This window comes from Giraffa tippelskirchi, chromosome 9, assembly GCF_054371585.1.
Source record: "Giraffa tippelskirchi isolate mGirTip1 chromosome 9, T2T-mGirTip1v1.2.pri, whole genome shotgun sequence".
NCBI classification, from domain to species: domain Eukaryota; kingdom Metazoa; phylum Chordata; class Mammalia; order Artiodactyla; family Giraffidae; genus Giraffa; species Giraffa tippelskirchi.
The window spans coordinates 144724216-144745002 of NC_137283.1; the positions used below are offsets into that span (position 1 = coordinate 144724216).

The 20787-nt window shown below is 39.4% G+C and overlaps 1 protein-coding gene across 7 annotated transcripts in view; it reads left to right on the forward strand.

Moving 5' to 3' along the window:
- PHACTR2 (phosphatase and actin regulator 2) overlaps window positions 1-20787 on the forward strand; it is a 293838-nt gene that overhangs the window by 261130 nt on the left and 11921 nt on the right. For 6 of the 7 annotated variants that reach the window (XM_081530976.1, XM_081530978.1, XM_081530980.1 and 3 more), the window contains 4 exons: window positions 1208-1263; window positions 6602-6663; window positions 9471-9608; window positions 20017-20093. In XM_081530976.1, coding sequence (XP_081387102.1) covers window positions 1208-1263; window positions 6602-6663; window positions 9471-9608; window positions 20017-20093 — 333 coding nt within the window. Of the gene's footprint in view, window positions 1-1207; window positions 1264-6601; window positions 6664-9470; window positions 9620-20016; window positions 20094-20787 lie in introns of all 7 variants that reach the window. The other variant, XR_014065846.1, reaches the window with a different exon arrangement.

Genomic DNA, 20787 nt, shown 5'->3' on the forward strand with positions numbered 1-20787 from the left:
AATTTATTTGGGATCCCAAAGCAGTGTTTTCCTGAAAACGCTGTACAATATAGATTGATCATCTCATGAGTTGGTATGAACCCTTGAGCAGCAGCCTTTTCTTAGATGCTAATGATCTGTATGTTAATTAGGGTACAGGTTAAGCTGCTCTGAAAGAAACTGTTAGTTGCTCATTCACGTCCGACTCTTTGCGACTCTATGGACCATAGCCTGCCAAGCTCCTCTGTCCATGGGATTTCCCAGGCAAAAACATTGGATTTCCTTCTCCAGGGCATCTTCCTGACCAGGAATCGAACTCAAGTCTCCTGCACTGTAGGCAGATTCTTTACCATCTGAACCACCAAGGAAGCTCCTTAACAGAGACCAAAAAGTGCCGTGGTCCAAGCAAGACACTTTCCCGTGTTTGTTTCATTTTCACATCACAGTGTAGAGGGAGGTGGGCTCTCCAGCGTGGGTGGGGTACGCAGCTTCTGGCAGTCACACAGGCTCCCAGGTTGCTTCCATCTGTTGCTCTTCCGTCTCCATGATATCCTCATCTGTATAATCCGAGCTGGCTCACATGACCATGTTCAAGTTCTGGCCTGTGGAAGAAGGAAAGAGAGAGAAAAGAATACAGTCCCAGTCATTTTAAGGGTAAAAAGCCGACGTTACAAACACCACTTCTGCTCACATCCCGAATCACAAGAACTCAGTCACATGACTGTACCTTGCCCCTGGGGAGGCAGCAATTTATAGTTGTGTGTTCAGCTAAAACTCTGGGAGTTCTGCTTGTAGACAAAACAAGGGAGGATGTGTAGTTAGCAGTCCTAGCCACAATCTCTAGTCTCCAAACTAATGGAAAGGAGGCTTTTATTTTGTAGGCTTAAAAATGGATTTTTGTGAAACGTTTCTGGTGATCCAGTGGTAAGAAATCTGCCTTGCAGTGAGGGAATTTGGGTTCAATCCTCGGTCAGGGAACTAAGATCCCACATGCTGTGGAGCAGCTAAGCCTGCACGCCACAACAACAACAAAAAATCCCCTGTGACAAAATTAACATCTCATGTGCCACAACTAAGAGTTGATACAACCAAATAAGTAAATAATTTTTAAACGGATTTTTGTTTCTCAAAACATGAAAAAATGCAGCTTTGCTTACTGCTTTATTTTGCATCTCCCACTAAGGGGACCTTGTTTGTAACCTGCCATGTATCTGTTTTGTCATCATAGGAGACTTAGCCAGAGGCCCACCACCGAAGAATTAGAGCAGAGAAATATCCTGAAGCGTGAGTATTGTGTACTACACAGTGAATTCCTTGTGTAACCATGAACAAGCTCCCTCTAGAGACGATCTATTTATCAACAGGGAACCTTAATATATTTATTCACAAATGATTGAAATGACCCATTTAGATCACATTTTAATACAATTATTTATTTGTCATTTTAAAAATAATTTTCTTGAAGTTTGAATTTAATTTTATGGCTTAAAGCCTGATAATCCCCCACAGCAGTTGTGGTTGAAACATTTGTTTTTAAAAAATATGAAATATATTCCACATATTCTTTCACCCAGATACTAAATAGAAGAAAATTCTCTAGTCTGCTTGCAACTAAATGTCAAAGAAAAGGCCTAAGAATCCACAAGGAAATAAATCAAACGTTCCTATATTATTATTAATAATACAGTTTGTTGCCAGGTTTAACAAATGACTCCATTTAAAACAGAATTTTGGGGAAAGGAATTTTTCAATCCATTTCATTTTCCTTTGTTATGATAACACTTATTTCCCTCCTGAGTTATTTATAATTTCTCAGCTCCTAAGGAGTTCTCCATTCATTTTCCTGCTTCATTTTCCCATTCTCTTTCCCCCTTTATTTTCTTTGACTTCACTTTTTACTCATCAGTCTGGTCGTATTTACATTACTGGAGTTCGTATGTTGAAGCTATAAAACGAATAGAAGCAGCTTGTCCTGCTGTAGTGGATCGATGTGGTTACTAACCACAGTGAGTTAAGTAATGGATATTTTTAAATTGAGCCTAGCAGTAGTTTTATATATTATTAGCCCAGTTTCAAAAGAGCTTTTTATTGTATGAAATATCAAAGAGTAGGGCTGGGCAGAACTCCAGCGAGTACTGTAATAGTAATGAGTCGCCAGTGTGTGGGAAATCTTTTTCAACCAGGCTTTTAGAGTCAAGTTGGCCTGTCTGGATGGTCCCCCTTCTCCAAGTGATTTGTTTTCTTTCCCAAAGGAAAAGAAAGATTTTTTAACAGCATATGTATTTTACAGTTGCTTTTGCTGAGAAAACCCAACTATGAAGACTGAACAGTGGGATAAACTGCCAGTCTATGGGGTTCTTTGCTTGGGAAGCTTTCTTTCTGGCTGTGAGCATAACTGAAATGGAACCCAAGGACTTAAGTGACCATCAGTGTGTAGAGGAGCCAGTTTCGAGATGGAAAAAGTCACGGCTAGATAAGAGAAAACACTTGTGTTTAGCTTTCTGAGGAAGAAGAATGAAAGCAGCATCTAATTTTGACAACATACCTAAACCAAAAAGGCTGATGGCTTTTGATAATAGGTTCCTGAGAAATATTTATTGAATTAAATTGTAGATAAGCTCAAATGTAGTCCATAAGCTCCTGAAACACAGAGTGTGTCTTATTGGTTGCCTGATGCAATACCTAGGAAAAAAGAAAGAGTGAATTCTGGGTAATTCTTTCCTGCTCCTGGGAGACAGACCGTGCCAAACCACATTGGTGTTTGGTTATTTGAGGAACTGTTTCATAGATCTAGAAATTTATCACACGTTGATCTTAAGTGCTGTCTTGGCGTTTATACTCCATTTTCCTGGAGGTGCAGGAAGGAGTGAAACGCCAAAGTCAACTTCAGATTTGACTCCAGCCCCCCCTTTTTTTTTCACTTCCTTCTTAGTTTGTCTATGCATGCTTATTCTGGAAACAAAAGACACATTTCCAGTCTATAGAGGCTGATAAATGGCTTATGATCTCCTGACATAATATTGTATGGCCAAGGGAAGCAGAAAAGAGAACTGGGGGAGGTCGCCCAGAGCATTCTCCCGAGCAGTCCCAGGGAACCGGATGGCTTCATTTTCCCATTCTCTTCCCTCCTCTACTTTCCTTGACTTTACTTTTTACTCATCAGTCGGGTCATATTTACGTTCTTCCATGCAGATTACTCTTGTTTGTTTTATCTCCAGCTTTTTGTTCAAAAGAAATATGACTGTCTATTTGAAGAAGTGTGTGTGTGGTGTGGTTTTTAAGGATACATACTTAACTGGATCATCCTTTCTTGACAGATTAGGAAACTAATTCACAGCATAAAACATTCAACAGTTCTCAAATCCAAGCCTGTCACTAGTTTCATAAACATGAATCAAATGGCACACAACACTGATGGCTTTAATCGGAGACCACAGGACAAATTTTATTTCTTAGTATCATGTCCAGTATCACACCTAACTTGATCTCCTTCTTATTTTAGTTCATCTAGGGGTTTTTTATGGAGAAGGCAATGGCAACCCACTCCAGTACTCTTGCCTGGAAAATCCCATGGACGGAGGAGCCTGATAGGCTGAAGTCCATGGGGTCGCAAAGAGTCAGACATGACTGAGTGACTTCACTTTCACTTTTCACTTTCATTCACTGGAGAAGGAAATGGCAACCCACTCCAGTGTTCTTGCCTGGAGAATCCCAGGGACAGCGGAGCCTGGTGGGCTGCTGTCTCTGGGGTCTCACAGAGTCGGACATGACTGAAGCGACTTAGCAGCAACAGCAGCAGGGGTTTTTTAAATATATATATTAAGTTAGATTTTAGTACTAGTTTCTTAATATTGTTAAAATAGAAAGCAACTTTTGGTGCTTGAAAGGTCAGCTTTTGCTTATCAGGAAAAGAGATGTTCATGGGACACCGTTGACAGGGTAGGGATAAAATATTCAGATCTTCTTATACTATTTAGTTATGACTCTAATTCCAGCTAAATCTTCTATAGGGAAAACATGTGTTCAGTCATTGAGTTCTACATGTGTTTTTCCCCAGCATTTTGTTAGGAAATTTTTTAAGCACATGGAAAAGTTGAAACAATTTTACAGTAATATCCATGTATCTGCTATCTGTATTCTACCATTAACATCTTACTTTGTCACACATCTGTCCATCTAATGGAGTCATTTTGTTTTTGGATGTATTTCAAAGTAGGTTTATTACTGCATTCTTGTCCATATAGAAACATGTAAAACAGCACAAAGTGAAAACAGTCTCACAAAAAAATGTTTAGCTTTTTTGAACCCCATCTTGTCTGAGTTAGTGAAGAGTATCATCACACTCTAGTTGCTGGTACTTCGCTGCTTTCCTGTTTTTGCTTTAGCTCATCCGTATGAGGTTCTGGGCAGCGCTTGGAGGGCAGGTTTCCTGCAGTGCACGCTGCTGTTCAGCTGCGTGTATTGTTTGTGTGTTTATGGCAAATGCTTTCCGTGGCTCTTGTGATATCTGCCCCTTTCTACTCTGATGAGCTACTGAGGGCAAGAGTTGTCAGTGAGCCAGCAGCTTCCTTCATGAGCATTCTTCCAGTCTGTTTAAAGTGACATGTTTACATCCTACTTTATAATTAACCCTCTAATAATTTTTTTTAAGTTCTAGAAACTTGGTGAATTTTTTCAAACTAAGTTCAAGGTTTAATTTTGACTCTTAGTAAAAGATTTAACAATGACTATTTAACACATTCAGAGGAAGAGTCGCATTAGCCTTCTTCCACATCTCACCCTCTTCCTCTAATTTCTTTAGAAACATAATTTCAAAAATGGGAAATGTAAGGAAGTCAGTTCCTGATGTTAGGGAGGAATTCCCAATTGGTATGTAAAGTCCTGTGTATTTAACTAACTACAGTTGGCCCTTCTTTTTAAAAAAATATCACTGGCTGACACCTAGATGTGCAGTGTGCTGCATAGGGCAAATTAGGTAATAGTCTCTTCAAGGAAATGAAATTTTATATATCTCATGAAAATTGAGGCATTTGTTAGCTTTGAGTCATATTAGGTATCCAGTATTTTGTCTTTAAAAAGTACTTTTGAAAATTGTAGCATAATCATTGTATAGGAAGAATGACTAAAAAGCTTTTAATGATTATATATTTTTTTTCTTAAAATCATCAAATGCCTAACCTCGTAAAGCCCTTGTTTGAATCACATGAACCACAAATTTGGTGTTTGTCTGTTACAAGTAATTTACAGCCCACATGCCTTATCCAACTCATACAAAGTATTTGACCCTAAGGATATATTTTAAGGATATCAAAGGATATATATTTTGTGAAGCAATTAGAAAAACCTACAGTATTTTCAGAAGAAATCTGAATTATAATCAAATTTTATTTGGCTCTCCACAGACACTTAATGAAAACATACTAACTAGTCGTTTCTTGTCTTACAAGGTGATTTCAGTTTATGTTCACTCTCTGTCTGAATAACCAGACAGATTGTCCTCTTTCTTATGAATTAAAACTAATGTTTCAGAAGAATGTCAAAACTTTTCCCTGTCCAGATAAGGAAAATTAATAGAGAATTTAGCATGCTCAGCAAGCAAATACAAATGTTGCAAATATTGAATACTGATATTATATTGACAGTAAAAACAGTCTTAACGGTAAGAAGTCTATTTGAATTTTAAAAATTGTAGAAGAGACTTTTTCAGCTCTTTGGTTGAGCCTTTATACTAAGTGTGACTTTCCTTCAGTAGAATTCATTATGGCACTTTCTAAGAGATAATCTTTCATAAACATTGGTATCCGAGAATCTGTGCTCACTTACCAAACAAATAATGAGCTACAGGAAGCAACCAAGAGAAGTTGATCAAGTAGCAAGCATTAAATCTTGAGCAGTGTTTATTTCTTTTAAAGTTCTGGACATTTTTTTCTTAATCCCATGTGTTAGACAGCATTCATTTGAGTTGGCCATTAAATTGTACTACTTGGTGAAGCACTGGATAAAGAGAAGACTTTGGAAAGTTAGAGTCACAAGAAAATAAATCATCCACATCACCGAATACCATAACCCCATTCAGAACATTCTGGTTTGAAAGCAAAATCCAAAGAAATGATTACATTCTGCTTCTATGGAAATCAAAGCAAAAAAATCAAGTATTTTGCTTGGATTTAAATGGAAATCAGCAACTCAGACATGCATCAGATGGTTTTAATTTGTTCTTTTGATGTGATTCAGATTTTCACATCAAGGCCAGATCCAGTAATAAATTTTTATCTGAATTCAGATAGATTGTTCTTATACCCCTATGAGATGATCAGCAGTGAGAGCCTTTCACCAGAGTGTGAGCATTCTTGGGGTTTTTTCATAATAAAACAAGAAATCAGGAAGCCAAAGGTTTACTGTTAGTAAATAAATCAATGCTATAAGGAAAAAAATAATATATCTATAAATTAATGATCAATCTTTCTGCAGAATCTTGAACAGCTTTTTAAAGATGTTGGTGGAGTGTTTGATCAATGTGAAGTCAAATAACTGGCCTGACCTACTTTTCTAATTGTATAATCTTTTATAGTAACTAAATCTTCATGCCTTTCTTCCCCTCCCCCACCCAATTAATAAACAGAAAAGAATGAAGAAGAAGAGCAAGAAGCAAAAATGGAACTTAAACGCAGACTCAGCAGAAAGGTAATGAAACTATGACTGTTAATGAGCATGTATATTTTGAGATATACTTCATTTTTAAAATGTAGATCAGTGCTCTACATATAAATCTGATATTTACAAATATTCCTATTAACCTACTAACCATAAACATTCCTATTAATCTGCTAACTAACCACTGACATTAAAATAAATGTAATGCTTACAATTTGAATTGTTTATGTTAATAGTTGCATAATATGCTAATTTTGAAAAGTTGACAATCAAAAGTTCTAAATTACATTTGCCAATTATGAAAATAGCATAATCTGTGTGAAAAAATTTAAACACCACAAGAAACAGAAAAGACTGGAAAATCATGCAAATATCTCCCATTCATAGATAGCCATTATTAACATTTCAATCTGTAGTTTTAAAAAATGCTCACACTTTCCACGTGGTCTTTGAAATACTGAATAAATATTTGGTTATTATTTAAGATTCTGAGCTGAGTGAGTAATTTATAAAGTGAACTTAATCATCCAGCTTGCCTGCTGCAGTGCTACCCAAGTTGACAAATGATTTCACTCCGAAACTCAGACAGTTGTTTCTACTGATTTATGAAAATAAAAATCTGATACTAAGACCATAGCTTTTTTCTTTAAGTATTATAATAGTAATAGTCTTCAGAAAAATTAAGCACTATCAGAGTTTTCATTTCATTATAAACACCTTGTTCAGACATTCTTTAGATAAACCTTTCACACCTGAACAAGGCAGGAAGAGTAAAATATGACATCTGCAGCAAAGTGTGTGACCTGACCCACATTTAATCTGGCTGGCTGTGGAGTTCACAGCAAAAGCATTCTCAGGCAGGTGAAAGAAGCACTCCATTCCCATTGGAAGGGTGGAGACTGTATTTCGAGAGGTTTTGGTTTTGATTTTTAGGGGAAAAGACCCTTAATTCATCTCTTTTTTTCCTCAAAGAGCCTAAACATCACATCTTTCTCAAGCTGAGAAAGATGCTGTAAGCTATTCCAGAGATGGCTCTTCTAGCAATTCATGGCCAGTTACCAGCTCCCTCGGAGGGAGGGTATGGCAGCCCACCCCAGTATTCTTGCCTGGAGAATTCCATGGACAGAGGAGCCTGAAGGGCTACAGTCCATAGGGTCGCAAAGAGTCGGACACAACTAAAGCAACTTAGCGCACATGTTACCAACTACAGATAAGCAATAACCCCTCCCCCTTGCTCAGTCCACCCCTGTCATACATATGATCTTTTCTCAGTCCTTTTGGGGGCTTCCAGGAGACAGCAGAGCTGCCCTACCTCCAATTGCCTGTACTGCATAGAGCTCCCTCCTACAGGTGCGAAACATTCCATAGACCTGATAGCCACCCCGGGACCGGCACAGCCCTGAAGGACAAGACTGTATGGAGAATTTCTAACCTGTGTGGCCATTGGTTACTTGCCTTTTGGGAAGTTGCCAGAGGCGAGGGTTTCTCTAACTTCCTTAACAGTATCCACCCTGGAAAGGCAGTAAGAAACTAACAATATATATATAGGACAGTAACTAAGACGATAATAAAACCATTTGGATTGTTCCTTCCTTTGTCCATCACCTACCAGGGCTTTATGAATATAGAAGGAGCCAAGTTGCCATATCCCAGGTCAAGTGGGCTCATTGTATAGACCCAGACTGTCTAAGAATCCCTGAATGCCTTGAATGTTAGAGCACTGACAGTTCAGCCTCTTGTTTTGCTCAAGAGGAAGCTGAAGAAAGGGAATATTTTTGACTACAAAAGCTCCCTTTTTTTGGTGAACATGCTTAATTTTCCAAAAATTGAGCCCATGCAAATAAGGAATGCTTCCAAAGAGATCCACTTAGATCATAGATAGTCTGGCTGTATAGAGAGAGAGAGAGCGAGCGATACTGAAAATGGACCTTTTCTATAAAACAGAGGACTGGGTCTACCTAACTGACAATACTATGACACCTCCCAACTGAGAAAAGTTGCAAAATCATGAATCTTTATATTGGAGAGTGGATGATACCTATCAACCAGGGGCTAAGTTTCTTTAGTCTCTTAAGAACCATTTCTGTCTTATTCTTGGGCTTGAGAAGGGTCCAAGAGAGGAAAGCAAATGGACACAGGGTATGGTAGATTAAATATAACTGTAAGTTTGAATTTCACAAAGACCACAAACAGAATCCTCCTTACTAGAAGTGTCTTAAAGGTTGCCGCTGGTTTTAAGCAGTTGTGACCTTCCTAAAGTGCAGTTTTCCAGCAAGTCCCCCATTCCTCTTTCCTGCACATCACTTTCTCTGGCCAAGGGTAAATGTCAAATCTTGGCCTGGATCCTTAGACTCTCACAGAAGACTGTTGCAGGCTTACCCTTCACTTGACTATTTCTTTGTTATAACTTTGTGCATCTGTGAATATGCAAGTATAATCTAGAAAGAATGGAGATTTTCATTCTCATTTCTACAATTTGTAGGGTTTCTGTCTTGATAATTCAATCTTTAAGCCAGCCATTCCATATCTGGATTACTATTGTGTCTGTACTGCTTCCTGTTCCCCATGTCAGAGATGCCAGGCAAGGTGAGGAAGATAGCACAATGCAGCCAGTTGCCGAAGACTGTGACCTATCTAACAAGGATGATTTTTATAGCCTCAAAATTAGGGCATACTGCTTTCTAGTTCTCATTAGAAACTCCCAAGATGCTGCCTTTTTTTTTTTTTTTGATATCTGAAAGTGACCTTATAACTTTGATGTTCTCTATAGAAAAACATGCCACCATGAGGCTGTAAATGGTTTACTGAACTATCCTTTTTTCTTTATCCTCCTGCAGCTCAGCCTGAGACCCACAGTGGCAGAGCTGCAAGCTCGAAGGATCCTGCGGTTTAACGAGTATGTGGAAGTCACCGATTCACCTGACTATGATCGCCGGGCAGACAAGCCCTGGGCCAGGTTAACACCTGCAGACAAGGCAAGACTTCAGTGGCATGAGCCATGATTTTATTTATTTATGATTGTATTGCTTTTCTGAAAGTTCCAGTACCTATTTACCCTCTACTTAGTCATCTTAGGAGATTAAGTATTACCAAATATCCTAATACTTTTCTGCCTTTGATTATTTAAGCCACTTAAGTGATATATTTAATATCAACATAGTTCTTTCAGCTGAGTTTCAGAATAAAACTTGTTCTTAGTTACATGTAACCTACCTGCAAACAAATCCAAATTGGGGCAGGAGAATGCTTTCCCACAACCATTATTTATCCTTACTCTTACAAAATATGCAAGTTATTCTTGGAAAAGGTATTGATGTGTATCAAAGCTGGCACACATTTTCTATAAATGGCCAGAAAGTCAATATTTTAGGCTTTGTGAGCCATCCAGTCTTTATTACAATGGCTCAACTCTGCCTTTGTAGCAGGAAAGCAGCAATAGACAATATGTAAGTGAGTGGATCTATATGTGGTCCAATAAAACTTTATAAAAACAGATGATGAGGCAGAACACTCAATGACATAAATGAAAGCAGATCTTCTATGACCCACCTCCTAGAGTAATGGAAATAAAAACAAAAATAAACAAGTGGGACCTGATTAAAAGCTTTTTCACACAAAGGAAACTACAAAGAAGGTGAAAAGACAACCCTCAGAATGGGAGAAAATAATAGCAAAGGAAACAACTGATAATTAATTTCCAAAATATACAAGCAGCTCATACAACTCAATACCAGAGAAGCAAACAACCCAATCAAAAAGTGGGAAAGGGACCTGCAGAGACATTTCTCCAAAAAAAAAATATATATATACAGATGGCTAACAAGCACATGAGAAGATGCTCAACATCACTCATTATTAGAGAAATGCAAATCAAAACTACAGTGAGATACCACTTCACACCAGTCAGAATGGCCATCATTAAAAAGTCTACAAACAGTAAATGCTGGAGAGAGTGTGGAGAAAAGGGAACACTCTTGCACTGCTGGTGGGAATGCAGACTGATACAGCCACTAAGGAAGACGGTACGGAGACTCCTTAAAAAGCTTGGAATAAAACCGCCATATGACTCAGTAATCCCACTCCTCGGCATATACCCTGAGGAAATCAAAACTGAAAAAGACACATGTACTCCAGTGTTCACTGCAGCACTGTTTACAATGGCCAGAACACGGAAGCAACCTAGGTGTCCATCAACAGCTGAATGGATAAAGAAGCTATGGTACATACAGATATTGGAATACTACTCAGCCATAAAAAGGAACTCATTTGAATCTGTTCTAATGAGGTGGATGAAACTAGAGCCTATTACACAGAGTGAAGTAAGTCAGAAAGAGAAACATGAATATCGTATTCTGACACATATATATGGAATCTGAAGAGATGGCACTGATGAATTCATTTTCAGGGCAGCAGTGGAGAAACTAACATAGGGAACAGACCTATGGACACGGTGGGAGGAGAGGAGGGAGAAGGGGAGATTTATGGAGAGAGTAACATAGAAATTTACGATACCATATGTAAAATACATAGCTAACGGGAATTTGCTGTGTGACTCAGGGACCTCAAACAGGGGCTCTGCGACAGGCTGAAGGTTGGCGTGGGGAGGGAGATGGGCGGGAAGTCTAGGAGGGAGGGGACATGGCTGATGGCTGATTACCTATGGCTGATTCTCCTTGGTGTATGACAGAAAGCCACAAAACTCTGTAAAGCAATTATCCTTCAATTAAGTACTTTAAAAAAACAGATGGTGGACCACATTTGGCCTGTGGGTCATGGTTTACCAACCCTCAATCTCTTTCATGCCTCACAGTTCAGAAAAAAGTGCATTATATAGAGGGTTCCATCATGAAGAAAGATAATTTTACGAGTGTTATGGTTACATAGTTAAAGAATGTTGCCAATTGGTTGTTTGTTTTTACATTTTTCATTTTACAGTTTTCCTGATCTCCCAAATAAAGGTTTCTAATTTTTGTCTCTGAACAAAATTTGGTATCAAATAAACTCATGTCATACCCAGTCTTAATGTTAGAACTAGGCATTTAGTTACACTCTATGCTGACACCATTTAATTGAATTCATTCTATAAAGCACCTACTATGTGTCCAGCTCATATTGGAGATATAGAATCAGTAATTCTTAGCTCATAAGAAGTGAAAACTAGGAAGGATTAATGTTACAAAGGAAGAATGTTCAGAATGAAAAGGGAATTCCAGAGGCTGGGAATAGCGCCCGAGAAAGCCATCAGTCCCTCGTTGGAAGGGCTGATGCTGAAGCTGAAACTCCAGTCCTTTGGCCACCTGATGCGAAGAACTGACTCATTGGGAAAGACTGATGCTGGGAAAGATTGAGGGCAGGAGGAGAAGGGGACAACAGGGGATGAGATGGTTGGATGGCATTACCAACTCGATGGACATGAGTTTGAGCAAGCTCCAGGAGTTGGTGATGGGCAGGGAGGCCTGGTATGCTGTAGCTCATGGGGTTGCAAAGAGTTGGACACAACTGAGCGACTGAACTGAACTAAAGCCAACATGAAGAGCCATTTTAAAACACTGAAATGAAATGTCTATGAGGTGGGGAAAGAGAATAGTTAGCCCAGCAGCCTGGGGAAGGGAGTGTCAGTTCACAAGTGGTTGGTTATGTAGTGAGAGGAGGCATTTTAACAGACTGACAGGTGGAAGCCTGACTGTGGTGGGAACCCTGAGAATAAAACACAGTCCCAAGAGTCTCACTCTGAAGAAGAGACATAAGGTAGTCACTTGAGGGAGAATGATTGTGGGTGCTGCAAGGATGAGTGAGTAGATTTGGAAAATAAGAATATCAAGAGAATGATTTTTTTTCTAATCTGTGGGAAATACCTGAGCAATCTTTTATGCTATGAGAAAGGAGCCGAAAGAAAGGGAAAGGTTGCCTCTGGGAGAAAAAGTCAGTAAGTGATAGAGTGGCCCGTAATCAATAGACCAGCAAGTCACTGCTTATGCAGAAAAGGAGAGGAGAAAACCCTTGAGGGTGGGATGGTCAACGAGGCGGAGGAAGGTGCACTAAAAGAGGAGGCTTTCCCAGGCAGGTGGAATCACGCGTATTGAGGGCAGCCATGAGGGCGTGAAGGAGACTGCGATACTCAGATCCTGAGTCAAGCCCATCATCAATCACTACCATGTTCTCTGAAGGAACAAGTTTATGGGTTTCCAAGAATTGCCTATAAACTACTTAATGTGGTCTCTTGCCCTTAAGCAAGAGAGACTCGGGTCATTGACTGTTACTCAGCTGACAGGTGGGCTTCTGTGGAGGGCCTGAAGTGGCTTGTTTACATGTCTGGTGTCTTGGTGAAAAGTGAAAAGAAAGTGTTAGTAACTCAGTCGTGTCTGATTCTTTGAGACCCCATGAACTGTAGCCCCCCAAGCTTCTCTGTCCATGGAATTCTCCAGGCAAGAATACTGGAGTGGTAGCCTTTCCCTTCTCCAGCGGATCTTCCTGACCCAGGGATCAAACCCAGACCTCCTGCATTGCAAGCAGATTCTTTACCATCTGGCGATGTCTCAGAGGCTAGGCTTAGCCCTGGGCTCAGCTGGGGCTGTCCACCAAACCACCGACATATGGCTTTTTCAGCATGGTGACCTTAGAGTTGTTGTCAGATTTCTTACATGGTGGCTGGCTTGTCCCAGAACACATGTCCAGAGAGAACCAGGTAAAAGCTGCATGGACTTTTCTGACCCAGCTTTAGAAGGCACCCAGCCTCACTTTCCCAACATTCTGTTAGTTCTAAACAAGTCATAAGGTCAGCTCAAATTCAAGGGGAGGGTAATTAGCTCTACCTTTCAGTGGGGGGAATGGTGGCAAGGTCATATTGCAGAAGAGCATGTGAGCTGGAATTATTATTGCTGCCATCTTTGGAAAATGCAGTTACCATTTCCACCATTCCCAGTTATTATGTTACTCAAATGTTGAACTTCAGAAAGGCAGGTAGAGGGTGGCCAGGTAAATGAGTAAAAATCACATGCAAGTGCAAAGTGTGCAAGCAATGAGAGTCTAAATGATTAACCACCCTCGTATGGAAATTGAATTTTCCATATGCTTGAAATAGTCCTTCTTAACTCTTGTCTGTTTTTGGAAGGTAAAGTTTATCCATCTCGAGCTATAATAACAGAGAGGGGTTTTCTTTTAAATTTTGTTATTGAAACAAAAATAGATTTTTGTGCTGAACTTGTAGGCTGCAGGGGAGATGTATTTGGTCAGGTTTTCTTCTGCAGGCTTAATGTCTGTTCATGAGTAACTTGAAAGCACATGACATTCACGTCTCCCCTGCCGATTGAACCCTGAGCAGCAGAGCTGAGCCAGGGGCCTCTCTACCCATGCACGAGACTCATTTTCTCCCTTTGGCATTTTCTTTCCCCTTAACCCTGAGATTTCTGAACGTCTCAATGACTGCATTTTTAGAACTAGATTTGTATTGTAGGGTTTTTTTTCCTTAAAGAAAAATAAGAACAATTTCTTTTTAGATACAAAAAAAATGTTGTATACTTTTTAAAGACAGAAAATAGAAAAAAAGACAATTTAAAATACTTCTTTTGCTGTACACCTGAAACTAACATATTGTAAGTCAACTATACTTCAACAAAAATTTTTAAAAATAAAATGAAAATGCTTTTAATGTATAGTACTTTGTATACACACAAATGACTCATGTTCATTGGCAGAAATCAGAATATTCAAAAATACAAGGGGAGGAAATAACAATTACAGTGCACATCAATGCATGATATTTTTAAGAGTTTCTAAAAATATTGTTTTTAACCTAACACTGGAAAAAGATCATTTATTTTCTCTTGATGTTAAAAGATTTGTATAGTGAAATGTTACTTATTGCCCAGAGATGCTAAAAGTATCAACAGTCTTAGGATATGTTTTATTTTAGAATGAAAATGTATACTAATCATCATTATTATAAAAATCATTTCTGGATTTCTGTTGCTTTTTGCCTTAAAACATTTCATAATATATAATAAGATTTATAATAATATAGTTTTAGTTAATTGATAATAAAAACGTATTTACCTTTCATATTAAAAAGTTTTGCTTTTGAACTATATATCCCATTTAAAGAAAATAAAAAACTATTGAAAGTAAGTATTTCTACCTCTGCTCTCAAAATAAACACTGAATTTCCTGCCAAGCTAAAGAAGCCATCCTTTCTCTCTCTTGTGTTAGTGCTATTTTCTTAGCCCCACTAAGATACCTCTTTGCATTTAAAATTTCTTTGAACTTCACGTGTAAAGAAAAGGGATCAGTGTCAATTAGTCAATAACCAATCAATGCCCAGTCTGTGAAAACACTGTGCCAGGTGCTCTGGGGAATGTCATAAATAAGGTGTGTGTTAGTCACTCATAGTCACTCTTTGCAACCCCATGGACTGTATAGCACGCCAGGCTTCTCTGTCCATGGAATTCTACAGGCATGCATACTGGCGTGGGTAGCCATTCCCTTCTCCAAGGGGATCTTCCCGGCCCGGGGATTGAACCTGGGTCTCCTGCATTGCTGGTGGATTCTTTACTATCTGAGCCACAAGAGAAACCCTTAAATCTGGTAGTCATGTTAAACTGCCCAAAATGGGAAAGAGAAGTGGTGGGGGAAATGCCTTATTAATTGTAAACTTGATTGAGCTTAAGTCACCTTTAAGGTAAAATTTTTTATTTTAGAATATCTGTGCTTGGGTAGGTTGTTCAGTCGCTTAGTTGTGTCCGACTTTTGGTGACCCTCATGGACTACAGCATGCCAGGCTTCCCTGCCCTTCATCATCTCCTGGAGTTTGCTCAAAACTCATATCCATTGAGTCAGTGCTTGGGTAGAGCACTAGAAACAAATACACGTATGGTAAGATATATGTGGCCTATATAATCTACATAGGGCCTATATCAGTATCTGTGCTGAGGTAGATGAACCCTAAGGTGACAAGTAGACCCAGAGAAGGCCATCAACTTGGCTTGAAGACCAAGGCTCACACAGCAGTTGCCATCTCCCTGGGGTCGGCCATGGAAGCTCCATGGGTGGGGAAGGCAGGCTTTAGAGCTGGGTGCTTATGGATTTGATTCCTGCTTGGCCACTTGGTAGATGTTTGACCTTGGCCAAGTCATTTAACTTGGGTTTCCTCACTAGTAAAGTAGATCCAATTATATCTATCTTGAGAATTAGGTAGGTTATTTGTGAAGTTTCAGCTCATCAATAAATGGTAACTCTTACCAGTATTACATTCATGGTCAGGCTTGATAATTTAAGCTTTGTTCCCCATTGGTGACATTTTCACTACTCATTGAAGCCTCAGTTTACAGTCTAGTCTAAATTTATCCAATGAAAGAGAATCAAAAATTTTTCAGATGATCCATGGGTTTGTCCAAGAAGTTACCCAGTAGTCATTTATTAAAAACCTCCTAATATATTAAGTATTATCTTAAATGCTGGGAACATAAGAATGAATAAAACATACCACCCTTCCAGGGATACAGTGTCAAAACAGGTCCTAGGAAAGACTGAGATTTTAATTCCATACGGAGATATTCTTTGGCTTGCTCATGGTTACCCAGACAGCTGAGTATACTTACCTACCCATGGCATTGATCTTGATGAGTAGTCAAGAAATCGTCTCCATGTTAAATATCAGATTTTTATCAAAGAAATAAACAAAAAACATGAAAATGATGGGAGTTCTAGTTCATCCTGGCTTCACACATTTTCACATATTATGTTATTTGAGAAGGCAGCAAGGTCCGTGTATTCAGCAAATCTGTTCCCTCTGGCCAGGCTGACCATTGAGTGGACTGGGAGTGATAAGTAGATGTTCTGTTACCAGTCATCACGAGTCAGTTTTAAACTTAGTTCCAGTCATTTTTTTTTCTTTGTCCTTTCTATAATTCTTATGGTACCAAAAATTACTACTTGGTGCCAGTACTGTCTTCTGTGGGCTTGATTTGTTTCAATCTTAGAAATACCTAGTTTGGGCTGAATGACTTCCCATGGTTGATAGAACACAGCACCATTCAGGCTCCAATCTCACTAACTGCCTACCTCTTCCTGTCCCATTATCTTTCAAAAAAATATCAGCCCCAGGACTTCCCTGGTGATCCTGTGGTTGAGACTCCATGCTTTCAATGCAGGGGGCACAAGTTCCATCCCTGGTCAGGGAATTAAGATCCCACATGCTGCAGGGTGAGGCCAAAAACAAACAGACAAACACACACACAAAAACAACTCAAAAAAATATCAGTCCCATTTACACTTATGTGAATAGTTATTAGACTTCAATTGTGGTCTCATTTGTATAGAAAGGAGTTAAGATTATTGTCCATGTATTTCCCTGACATAAAGGGCATGTAATTACTTTTTTTTTCCTTTCGAAACTCTTTCAGGAAGCTTTCTCTTTAAATGGTAAGAGGAAGTAACTTACGGAATAAAGCTGTGGTCTTTCTTCAGTAGATTTTTAAAATGAGTATTGCATTCCTTTAACTGCCTAGAGTCACATCTTCCTGATGTATATTTTCAAACAACCAGCCCCTGTAATTTCACATCATATTCATTGCCTATAGTTGACTCATCATTTCTAATTATAACCAGCACATGCATCATGGAGATCTGAGACAATTATGTGGATGACATAGGCCCTGAAGTTCATTTTATTAGAAAGAGTGTGGGACTTGAAGTAGAGGGCCTATCTGTCACCACACAGAGTCGTCACAATATTACTGAATGTATCCCTGTGCTATACGTTACATCCCTGCTGCTGCTGCTGCTAAGTCGCTTCAGTTGTGTCCGACTCTGTGCGACCCCATAGACGGCAGCCCACCAGGCTCCCCCGTCCCTGGGATTCTCCAGGCAAGAACACTGGAGTGGGTTGCCATTTCCTTCTCCAATACATTACATCCCTATGACTCATTTATTTTATAACTGCAAGTTTGCCTCTTAATCTCTCTCACCTATTTTGCTCATCCTTCTTCCTGCCCCTCTCACCCGTGGCAGCCACCAGTTTGTTCTTTGTATCTATGCATCTGTTTCTGGTTTGTTATGTTTGTTCATTTGTTTTTTTAGATTCCACATGTAAATGAAATCACACGGCATTTATTTTCTCTGTCTGACTTAGTTCACTTAACATAGTACCCTCTAGGTCTATCCATGTTGTTGCAAATGGCAAGATTTCATTATTTTTATGGCTGAGTAATACTCCATTGTGTATGTGTATGTGTGTATATATATGTGTGTGCATGTGTATATACCATATCTACCATATCTTCTTTATCCATTCATCTATCAGTGGACACTTGAGTAGATGAAGAAAAGCTTTTTGATAAATGTTAATTGGTGATGAGTCTTGGCTCTTTTTAATATCTGTTTCTTTTCTTGGCTGCGTTGGGTTTTTGTTGTTGCGCTCAGCCTTTCTTTAGTTGCAGTGAGTGGAGTCTATTTTTCCTTGCAGTGCACAAGCTTCTCATTGCAGTGGCTTCTCTTGTTTCAGAGCACAGGCTCTAAGCGTGGGCTTCAGCAGTTGTGGCATGCAGGCTTAGTTGCCCCTCGGCATTTGGGATCTTCCCAGACTAGGTATCGAACCGATGTCCCCAGCATTGTGAGGCAGATTCTTAGCCAGTGGACCATCAGGGAAGCCCCATTCTTCACTATTTTAGCTCCTGGTTCTGGGTATCAATTTTTACAGTGAGTAAAGCAGAGTGTCCTTACTGTTGGTCTCATTTGTGAAACAAGATATATACTCATATCACAGGGAACTTGGGCCCAGAAATATTTCTCTACTTGATCCATCCTCTTTCAAAAGCCAGTGGCAAGAACCATTGCCACAGTGCCCAGCCTCAGGTTCCTCATAGAAACTACAGGGACTGAGGAATAGATTTGGAGAGAAAAACAATATGTGACTATAGGATTTAAACACAAGATTGAAAGCAGCATTGGGGAAAAGCTTATATATTGCAGAGTGATAGCTAATGATGAGAGAAAGCCAGAGAGAAGCCTCAGGGATTTCCTCTGTTTTTTTCCTTTTCTAAAATACATCATTTTCCAACCACAAAGTGTGTATGCTGTGCTCAGTCACTCAGTCGTGTCCAGCTCTTTTCGACCCTTTGGATTGTAGCCAGCCAGGCTCCGTGGGATTTTTCAGGCATGAGTACTGGAGTGGGTTGCCATTTCCTCCTCCAGGGGATCCTTCTGACCCAGGGATCAAACCTGCGTCTCCTGTGTATCCTGCATTGTAGATGGATTCTTTACCTGCTGAGTCATCGGGGAAGCCCCCCAATCACAAAGTAGATTTTCTTATCACCATGGTTTGTAACTTTATTCTGTGTTTCAACAGAGAAGTCCGTTTCTCAGAGGTTCTGAGAATGCTTTTATGAGTAGTTTTTCATTTACAAAACTTCTTCATATGGACTTCCCTGGTGGTTCAGTGGTAAAGAATCTGCCTACCAATGCAGGGGACTTGGGTTCGATCGCTGTTGCAGGAAGACTCCACATGGTTCAGAGCAACTAAGCCCGTGAGCTGCAACTACTGGGCCTGTGCATTCTAGGACCCATGCTCCATAACAAGAGAAGTCACAATGAGAAGCCTGAGTAGCCCCCGCTTGCCACAGCTAGAGCAATCTGCCCACTCTCAGCAACAAAGATCCCAAGCAGCCAAAAAAAAAATACTTCTTCATAGAAAAATTAGAAAATAAAGATAAGCATAAAATTGAAACCAAAAAACCATCCATGATCTAGCCAGTATTGTTAATGATAACCAGTGTTAACATTTGAATGAGTATCTCAGCTTTTCAACCCATAAGCGTCTCTTCCAACCCCAGCATGTACATGGCATGGATTATGTGTTCAATAAATAGTAATGGAAACAGCATTCTCCTTGATATTTTCTTTGAGTGGCTTTAAGTGCTGTGCTGAAATGTTTAATTCTAATTGTCTAAGCTTTCAATACCAAAGAATAAATAGCAATTGCCTTCTCTGTAGCTCTGTGGCAGCTTGTCAAAGCCATGTTGCGGTGGGTGGTATGAAATGCAGAACTTTCATAGGAAAATGATACTGTTTCTCAGAAAAACTCATGACCTGTGCTATCCTTGTGGTCATCGAGGATGCGGTGGGTGTGTGACTCATAGATCAGGCCCCAGGGTGGGTTTGGCAAAGGCCCCCTTCCTCTCTGCCTCGTCAGTGACACTTGCAGGAGATCTGTCGTGGTTTTTGTTTGGCTGTAGTATCGATACTACATTTATCCCATCTTTAGAGGTAGGAACTCAAAATTCCTTTCTTCAAGATACTTCATAAAAGAATGTCTGCTTCATTGATTCTATATATGCTGAGGAAATGTGTGCTCTGACTAATAATTCTGTTTATCTATTGTTTCCTACTTAGGCAGCAATAAGGAAAGAACTAAATGAATTTAAAAGCACAGAAATGGAAGTTCATGAAGAGAGTCGACAGTTTACCAGGTAGGTAAATAAGATGTAGTTGTGCAAATTAAAAATGAGTAAGATGGTAAATTTTATGTTACATGCATTTCATCACAGTTTAAATTCTTTTTTTTAATATAGTTTAGCACAACACCATCTAGTGAACATTTCTGAAATTAAGTCCTTTTTTTTTGTTTTCTTCCAAAGAAGTCTAAATCATTCTAAAGTGCTGTGTTTTGGTTTCTTTCTTAGTTTTATTTTCTGGTCTAAAACATAAGCATCAGTATCACTTATTCTGCTCTTAAAGAGATTTAGTTGAAGTTTTATGCCCAGAGCAGATGCTGGAGAAAGTCAGTGTGGGCACAGACTTGTCTACTATGGACTCACCATAGACATAGCTTAGAAAGGGTAGAAGCTCAGTTTTTAGAAGGCATAGCTTAGAAAGGAATCTGATTTTTACTGAGGCCACAGAAGCTCACTATGTCCTACCATTTTTCTGCCAACACATTTCAGTTTCACAGGCTGCTAAAACTGGAAGAGGCTTCAGTGATCATATAGTGTGACCCCTATACTTCATAGGTGTTCTGTTTGTTTCTCTCTCATGGGTTTAAGTGCTTTGCTATATGTGTGTGTGTGTGTGTGCTCAGTCATGTCTGACTCTTTTGCGACCCCATGGACTAAAGCCCTCCAGGCTCTTCTGTCCATGAAATTTTCCAGGCAGGCTTCTTTTACA